Raw genomic sequence first — 8,846 nt, 5'->3', positions numbered from 1 at the left:
CTTTCCCTATCTCTTTATTTATTTTAGTTTTTATCACAATTTACTTTATTATTTCTTTTATCAAAAGATTTTTGAAATCTTAAAAACATAATTTAAACCCACTTTCTTGTGTTTTTCCCTCTCCAATTAGTATTAGAGCTCAGTCTCAAGGCTAAGCACTTAATTGTGTTTGAGTAAAGATTTTTTTTTTTTTTTATTATGACTAACTTTGGTGATGAAGCAAACACGCATCCTCTATTTGATGAGGAAAAATTTCAATATTGTAAGGACAAGTTGAGAAGTTTCTAAATCACCTATGATCTTGAACTTTGGGACATAGTTGAAAGATGGTTATAAGACTTCAAAAGATGTTGCAGGTGTTGAAATACTTAGAAAAGATCTCAATGTTGAACAAAAGAAGCAATACAAGATGCATCATAAAGGCAGAACCTTTATGATGAATGCAATCACCTTCAAAGATTTTGAAAAGTGCAACAACAAACAACACAAAGCAATTTTGACGCTTTGGTTCTCAACTATGAAGGAAGTAAACACGTACGAGAAGCTAAGACAAATCTCATTGTCAAAAAGTATGAAATTTTCTAGATGAAAGAAGATGAAGACCTTGAGAAAATGTTATCCATATTTCAAACCTTAGTTTCTAGATTAAAAGTTCTCCAAAATAGTTAGGCTACAACTGATTGTAGAACGAAAATACCAAGAAAAAAAGGATTTTAATTGTGTTTTATTTTAAAACTGTTTTAATAAGGCTAACGTAAAGTGATGAAAACAAAACAAATTAACAGAAAAACAAAACACAACAACCAATTTATCATAGTTTACCATCAACTCAGTAGATACATTCAATCCCTTCAACCTGAAGGATCAATGAAACCTATCAAAACATATCCTTCCTTTTCTTATAGAAAATACCAAAACCTATTGTTCCTTTCAAGTAACAAAACACCCTTTTTGCAATTCTGAAATGCAACTTTGTTGGTCTTTCCATATACCTACTAATCAAACACAACATACAAAATATCAGACCTAGTGGTTGTTAAATACGTTAAACTTCCAACAATTTGTTTGAAGTATGTACTATCAATCCTCTCTCCATCAAGATCACTTGAAAGCTTCAATTTTGGTTCTGTTAGAGTCCCAACTGGATTGTGAAACCTCTCCAAGACCAACTGAGCATATTTCTTTTGCCCAGTAAACAAACCAGCAGATGTTTGTACAACTTCTATACTAAGAAAATATTTTATTTTTTCTAAATTAGTCATGCAAAGTAATTTGGACAATCAACTTGTTGCGATGTTTCGATTAGATCTTAGCATGTTATGACAATAATTCGAGAAAATTTCCAAACTTAAAAGACTGCATGCATAATTTAATATATCTAACGATGCAAACGAATGTAACTAAAAGGAACAAATCGAAAAAAATAAATTCAAAAGATTTAAGCAAAAATTAAATTAAACATAAGAGACTAAAATTGTATTTTTATCTAAATATATCCAAGCACAAGATGTACTAGAATGACCCCAAAATGTTACGAAGATACATATAATTGCCCGAGTAATTTAGACTTTGCCAATGCCATACAATTTTAATCTAGTTATCCCATGTCCATATATTGCAATTATACATACCCCAATACTTTGAAAGTATAGACACCAACACTAAAGATAATCAAAAGCATTAAAACGGTAGCCACGCAAACTGTAATCCTGCAGATTTAGATGCATGCTTCTCTGCTGCCCAGCCAAGTAACACGCAAAACAACAGGTTGTCTCAGTGTGAATTTTAATTGATGGTTCTAGAAAATATAACCTCTACTCTTATTTATAAGTAAAATTTGGTCAATTAAAATTAAAATTGACCTATTTGATATAAAATTTGGACAAAATATATTAATTTTAATCGATCCAATTTTAGTTATAAATAAGGCCGGAGAAATTACCACGTTGCTTTATTAGAACCAACATTCTGAATATATGAACCAACATTCAAACAAGAGAACAGGGAACAACAACAAATCACACATCTTGCCATGGTCAAAACGAGAACAGCAACTACTCTTCCTTGGATAAGACTATTAAATATGTTTATGCATTTATTAATTATTGAAAATTTTAGTTTAGGTCAATTTGATTTTATAATTTCTTGTCAAATCCAATAAAAGAAAGAACAATGGAGAAAGTTTAAAAAAAATATAAATTTTATTTATTTGGTACACAACAGTCAACAGGAAAATGAGATAAAAAAAGAACTTTGCTCAAGAAAAAGAGCATGGTCAAAAGGAGAACAACAACTAATAAGAAAATGGAGAAAAAGCAAGTGAAAAGTACAATGGAAATGATACAAATCTTTTTTAGTCTCTATAAAATTATTCAACTAATATTTTTAATCTAATATTAAATAAAATATAAATTATCTTTTATCTTTAAAATTTTAAATTATTTTATGCAATCATATTTAAAATATTATAAAAAATTCTTCAATAAAGTTTTTGAATATTTTAACATCAGTTGAGTTAAATATAAATTTTGTTTATTTAAAAAAATCAAGATAAATAAATTATTTATACTTGTAAAATATATTATTTTAGTCTTGTAAAATATTTATTTGCCGCTAAGTTGTATGTTTGCAAGCCAGGCCTGTTTATAAAAAGTCATACATAGTAGAATTTATTTTGGTCTTCTCCACACGTGACAGACCCACTAAGGAACCTTAAACCCTAAAACATTACCTACATGACATACACTAGGGAAATATTAGAATTGATGATCTTTTCTAAAACTAGAAAAAGATTCATATTTTTAGTGGAAAAGGGTCGTCTGAAAGACAATTTGATAGATTGAGAAGGTTGAAACAACTAATTTCTGAATTTAGCAAACATCTGAAAAAATTAAATTTGAAAAATAAGAACAAAAAGTTAGCATCCGTGGTGGTGTTCTTTGAACTCACCTTTATTCACAACATTGTTCCTATCCTTTATCCTTTCCATTATTAGATTCTCACATCTTAGAGATACAAAAACAAAACATACCTATCATCACTCTTTTATTTTATGCTTCCTAAAAGTACCACATTTACAACCATATCAGCATCTATTTACATCCACAATTTTTTGTAGTGAACTTCAACAAATGTGTGGCTACTTCTCAACCGGCCAATTTGCCTAATGGGTGTCCCCCACTTAACAATTTTATTTTTATTTTTGCTTTGTTTTGGCATGTGGTGATGGATAGGATCATTGTCTACTATTTGGTTGTTGCAACATGCTATTGTATGAAGTGGTTGTTGGTGGTGTGATGGGGGACCAAATATGGCAAAACAAAATTGAATTCGGCCGGTCACATTCAAGCAAGCAGCACATTGGTGACCGTTAGATCGAGATTTCAAATTCCGTATTTTAGTTTTAAAAATAGAAATAAAAATCTGCATTCTGAACCATTCGATCTTGACCCAACAACCACTGATGTGCTGACTGTATGAATATGAGTGTGATTGCTAATTGCTGGCAATCCGAATTCGGCGAAATGGTCCCAACTTTACTCTTCTCAGTCAATCTACTAGATGGAACCTGATAAATTTGAGAAACTAAAAAAAATATCACAACAGGGTCATGATCTGGTGGACCCTTTTTTTTGTATACAAGTTTGTCACCATCATCAGAATCAGTTTTTTGTGGTTACTCATCTGTTTTACATGTCAACTGGGAATAGAACCATTGCTGCTTGGAGGGATGGTTGAACTGCCTTGTCTTGATATCTCGGCCAACACGCTATCCGTTGAAGGAGGTTTGAGGCCTATAGGCAAAGGTAGCCATGGCTTACTTATTACCTCCTTCACAACCTTGTCAACAACCTCCTCTGCCTGCATGCATGCATTAATTGTGACTAACTATATGGTAAGTGTTCATGGAAAATCTATTTAGTATTTATAAAAATAATGATTTAGTAGACACAAGTCATATCCTTATATTAGAACAACAACTCTGGTTGAAACGAAATCAGATACGAAGAACACAAACAAATAACACACATGATAAGAAACTCTGAAAGGAGAGTGTTACATTACCGGATAATGGTCAAAGGAACTAGGCATGCCAAACATGTAATCTGCTGCATTAGCATTGCTCAAGACATGTATATTCTGCGGTTTGATATAAAGATATGGTTAGCATCGCCCGTAAATAATTTATATAACTAACAAAAACGAATTCTGCATGCAGCGCACCCATATTTACATTATCAGGTATTAACCATTAGCACAAAAAATAGCAGAGAGATAAAGTAAAGATCTTCAATTTGATGATACTCACATGAGAGAAGGAAAAGTTAGGAGGTTGAGGTGGCGGTAGCACCGGGCAGCCCCATGTATCTGAATGCATCTGCAACATCAAGTGATCACATGTCAAACTTTAACCATAACCGTAATTTCTACATAACAAACCTGAGAAAAAAGTTTCTAATAGGAATAGAAAAGTTTTATATCCTCTTTGAGTTTTGAACAAATATATTACCCCCGGAAACGATTTCCAGTGCCAACTTTCTGTAGGCTGCCACAAAGGATAACCAGAATGACCCCACACCTGCATACTAGCTGTTTGATTTCTAGATTGTCCCCACATTGAATATAAAGGAGCTATTGGAAGAGTATGGTTAGGATAATATGGTGGACTTGGCATAATTGGCCTTTGAAGACAATAACTCCTTTGCATTGGATCTCTTTGATTTAGCCATTTCCGATCTTCTTGCTTCGGCAAGATATGTCTTTTATGCATTCTATATTTCTGTTTCAACAATAAAATTATGTTCCAGATGAGGTATGGAAGATAGTTATTCTCCATAGTTTTGGAAAATGCGGCTAAGTAAATAATAACCTGAAGATGGCTTGCTACATTATGCCTTGTCAAGCCTTCCACTTTCATTAGATCCAATATTCGAGAAGGAATAGCGTGATCAATGCCTAGTTGTTCCACTGCCTTTACAAACTTTTTGTGCAGCTCGGGCGTCCAATCTACCTGAGACCAAAGTACCAAAACTATATTAAGATAATCAGGTTTATAAGATCGCTTGTACATAAAATGATTAAACTTAAACATCAACTACATGGATAAACAATGAACAATGCAAAATATAAAAGAATATCAACTAAAATTCTTTAAGATCAGATTGAAGTCACATTAGCTGGTTAAATTAAAGTTAATGTCTATGATGGATCATATGCTACTGTTTTGTGAGAAGAATGAATGTCATGAAGAAACTTACTTTCATCTTCTTCCTATTAGCTTTTATCTCACATTTATGATTACGAACACCGACTTTATTTGCAGATGTTGTATTACTGTCACTATTTTTGAGAACCTTCAAATTTTGTGGATGTCGAAAAACAACACTCTCATACTTAGAAGCATCTGTAAAATCCTCTTCCTTATGAACCAGAGTAATTTCAGATTTCGTTTGTCGAGGAGTACTTTCAGCATTCAAATTTTCACAAGTAGTTTCAATAAATTTAGATTCTCCATCATGTTCCCCGCTTTCTTTTTCTGTGGAGCAATTAGTCTGCTCTTGACAATCCCCGTCATCTAGTAATCTTTCCGCCTGTTTCAACTGCGGAGTTGAAGGAGCGGGATAATGCTCACGGTCATTGTCACCAAACCTCGATACTTTCTCTAACTCAATTGAGGCTCTACTTTCGTGTTGTTCATTGTTGGTTTGGAGCTGCAAGATGGAGACTACAGATTCCTTCACAGGTTTCAGCGATTCAGACTGGGCACTTACACCAGCATTGAATGCCTGCTTGAGATAAACCACATAAGAATTACTTTTTTGCTCATCATATGTTAAGTCTAAATGCAGGTGCCAAATAGCAACAGACCTTGTGAACGACATGCTGCCAGATATTTCTGAGCTTGTCTTCAGAGAGTGGTTTGCTGAGGAACTCAACTGCCCCAAGCTTAAAAATGAAAACGTAGCGAAAAGTCAAGAGGTGTGCAACAATTAAAACGAATTGGCTATTGAGTTAAAGATCCTGTTCCGTTAACTACTAGATCAGAAAAACCAAATCAAACTAATTTCATTAGCACTAATTTTAAAGGAGATTGTCAAAATTCGACCAACAATCGGAAATATGAACTAATGATATACAAAAAATTGGAGTTAGCTCGAAGAACATTAACCAAAATCTTACCGCTATGCACTTCATCATGGTGTTCAAACAGTGGTTGTTTGAAGTCACTGCATCACAAATTGAAAATTTACTGGTTATAAAACTTGCAACAAACACAAACAAGTATTCTTTAATATTTCTTTTTCCATAACTGCCTCTTCAGAAGTATATATAAACCGGCACTAAATCTTGGAGGTTTAAAGAACTCGAAGAAGTTAAACCAGCAATTTTGTGTTCAGTTTCTGTACTTACTAATAGTTGGCAAGTCCTTGGCATTCTCAAGAAATTTGAAACCTCCCTCGCAACTGCTTGAACTCACCTACAATTGGAAGGTTACAAATAGCATCATCAAAGCTGTATTACTTTATAATATTACTATTATAACTTGAATACAAAAATAAAATAATAAGTATGGATATAAAGGAAGTCGTCCTGTGACTAGCATTTTGAAAATTGCAAGTTACTCCTAATTATTTTCAATAATCATACAAATCTAAGTTTCAAATTTACTACACTATGATTTGTCATGTATTTGTATAGAAAATGAAAGTTCATTACCTCCACTATGGCTATATGAAAGCCTTCAGGTCTACTTGAAATCACTGACAAGGCTTCATTCTCATCACAGAATGTAGAAACTGTATAGAAACTTTGAGGATTAATAAACAGACCAACAGAAAGGACAAACTTGTAGAAGAAAGAAAGATCAAGGAGATGCAGGACACAGAGATTAGAGTAAAAAAAAAACACGAGGATCTCAATTAAATCAACTTATAGTTGGCTGATACTTAAGAACTATTTTCAATTAAACTTCCTTTCAAAAAGTAACCGAATTACAAAAATAGCGAAGACTCAAACTCAACATTTTACAATTTGGACCATATATCCTGTTTTGAAAACACAACACATAAAGTAAAAAGTTTAAGGTAGATGGAAAATTAGGCAGCTTCATAAGCCATGTAAAGAATTACCATATATGGAACTATTGAACATAAAAAACAAAGGAAAAATCTGTTCTTTCAAAATGTATACAAGGATACTAAAGCAATGCCATTCTATTATTCTAAAGCAATGACACTTTGCCAGATGCCATTGTACAAAAAGAAGTGAGACACGCCGAAACCGAAAAAAATAAATAAACCAAAAAGTCTCTTACCATTATAGTCCATGGCCTCAAGCTTTGCTCTTGTCTCGGCGGCAGAAGCGTTGTCTCCCTCAAGGAGAAGAACCTTGAGTCCTTTGGGAAAATCTTTCCATTGTTGTAAATCATTGGCAGTACAAACCATAGCTGGATTAGCATCCTTTCTCAGTTTCCCATTAACATCCAATTCTTTCTTCAAAACCATGAAATCACAAGATTCATTCAGTGAGCTACTAGATTTAAGTAATGAAAAAGAACAAATCAAAAGTTCAAAACTCCATTGTATACTTAAATTTGTTTAAATAGTTAAAAAGACTCCAAATAACTATAGCTAGTGAGTAACACAGTAAACTGTGACATGCCATGAAAAGATCAACAACCCCAAAACATAATTCAAATGAATACTGACATGACATGCCCCCTGATCACAAAACAAATTCTCAATAATTTCTGTTGAATGATTTTCTATCAATGTTGATTGAGGTTGTACACCTCTGCAAATTTCAGACAGAACACGAAATATGTTAAAGAGAGCGACCCTATTCTGATCGTGTTATGCAGCAACAATTTTTCAGCACACAAATGTTTTTTTTCTGTAGTGTACAAAAGATCACATTTGCTGTTATTTTCACAAAACAGTAATGAAAAAAAGAAGCAGATAATTAAGATCTCATGAACACTAAAAAAAAATCAAAGAAGAGAACTTTATAACAAAAAGGGACATGTCAAGAAATTCATAAGCATGAACCATGAAAATAAGCAAGAAATTAAAATGGGTATAGTAAAGGTAAACATGCATGCACATAATTTAGAACCCCCAAAATTAAAAGTAGAAAGAAAAACTAACTAAAACTATCTGAATTCTCTAAACAGAAAACACTTGAGATAGAGAGTGAGATTCATCATGCACATAAAAAAAAGTAGGAAAAAAATGTATTTCTTTTTATAGAGTGTTTATATGTATACTACTACCTTATGATAAAAGAAAATGGTTGATCAGTTGAAATTGAATTCCAATTCCTTGAACAAAAACATGGGTTGTTGATGTTTCTCTTGTAACAGCATTATTAATACTAATAAAGAAAAAAAGAAAGAAAGGTTGAAGTGGTGTCCGTGTTTGCTTGTGACTAATGAACAGTTGCAATCAGTAGTAGTAGTAGTAGTTGCGGACCACAGGACAAGAGAGTGCCTCTAAGAACCTTTCTGCCACTTCTTCAAAACTTTTTTTTTTATTTCTTTATTCCAATATTACCCCTTGTTTCTTCAGGGATAGTGTTATAGACAAGCTTAGAGTTCTTCAATGTCTATCCCAGTGAAGCTAATTACAGTAAAATGCTTTTAGAGGAGTTAATATATATAGGCTTGTATGAAAAATCAAATAATAGATCATTAGTGATAAACTAATTGATATCATAGTAGCTGATAAAGGGCCCGGTTATAAAAAAAAAAAATTATTCTAGTATTTAATAATTTAAAAATTATATTTTTTAGATTTTAAGAAAAACATAAATCATTTTGAATTTATTATTATTTTTATTAAAAATTG

The 8,846-nt window shown here is 32.4% G+C and overlaps 1 protein-coding gene across 3 annotated transcripts; it reads right to left on the bottom strand.

Moving 5' to 3' along the window:
* Window positions 1-2,904: 2,904 nt before the first annotated feature.
* On the bottom strand, window positions 2,905-8,632 carry LOC101509989 (two-component response regulator-like APRR2). 3 transcript variants are annotated; one of them, XM_012718192.3, is made up of 12 exons: window positions 8,270-8,632; window positions 7,316-7,493; window positions 6,718-6,797; window positions 6,412-6,478; window positions 6,181-6,227; window positions 5,869-5,946; window positions 5,259-5,786; window positions 4,871-5,011; window positions 4,511-4,780; window positions 4,310-4,378; window positions 4,066-4,140; window positions 2,905-3,861 (listed from the first exon to the last, which is right to left on the bottom strand). In XM_012718192.3, exons 2-12 carry the CDS (start codon window positions 7,443-7,445, stop codon window positions 3,697-3,699), a joined length of 1,650 nt encoding a protein of 549 aa, XP_012573646.1. In that variant the 5' UTR covers window positions 7,446-7,493; window positions 8,270-8,632; the 3' UTR covers window positions 2,905-3,696. The 3 variants fall into 3 exon arrangements, with proteins under 3 accessions (XP_012573646.1, XP_004508999.1, XP_073219824.1); XM_004508942.4 differs by having other exon boundaries at window positions 8,273-8,632; XM_073363723.1 differs by lacking the exons at window positions 6,181-6,227; window positions 8,270-8,632 and having other exon boundaries at window positions 7,316-7,375.
* Window positions 8,633-8,846: the final 214 nt, after the last annotated feature.

This window comes from Cicer arietinum, chromosome 7, assembly GCF_000331145.2.
Source record: "Cicer arietinum cultivar CDC Frontier isolate Library 1 chromosome 7, Cicar.CDCFrontier_v2.0, whole genome shotgun sequence".
Taxonomy (NCBI): domain Eukaryota; kingdom Viridiplantae; phylum Streptophyta; class Magnoliopsida; order Fabales; family Fabaceae; genus Cicer; species Cicer arietinum.
The sequence above is the reverse complement of the archived record's forward strand: the minus strand, read 5'-3'. Positions and strand labels throughout refer to the sequence as shown.

What these genes read in the sequence shown, in the direction of transcription:
- LOC101509989 (XM_012718192.3), bottom strand. Translation starts at nt 7,445, where the DNA reads ATGGTTTGTACTGCCAATGATTTACAACAATGGAAAGATTTTCCCAAA. An exon ending in CTAATAGGAAGAAGATGAAA is followed by an intron (nt 5,012 to 5,258) that starts GTAAGTTTCTTC and finishes CTTTGGTCTCAG; the next exon opens with GTAGATTGGACGCCCGAGCT. An exon ending in GTTCCTTTGACCATTATCCG is followed by an intron (nt 3,862 to 4,065) that starts GTAATGTAACAC and finishes GCATGCATGCAG; the next exon opens with GCAGAGGAGGTTGTTGACAA.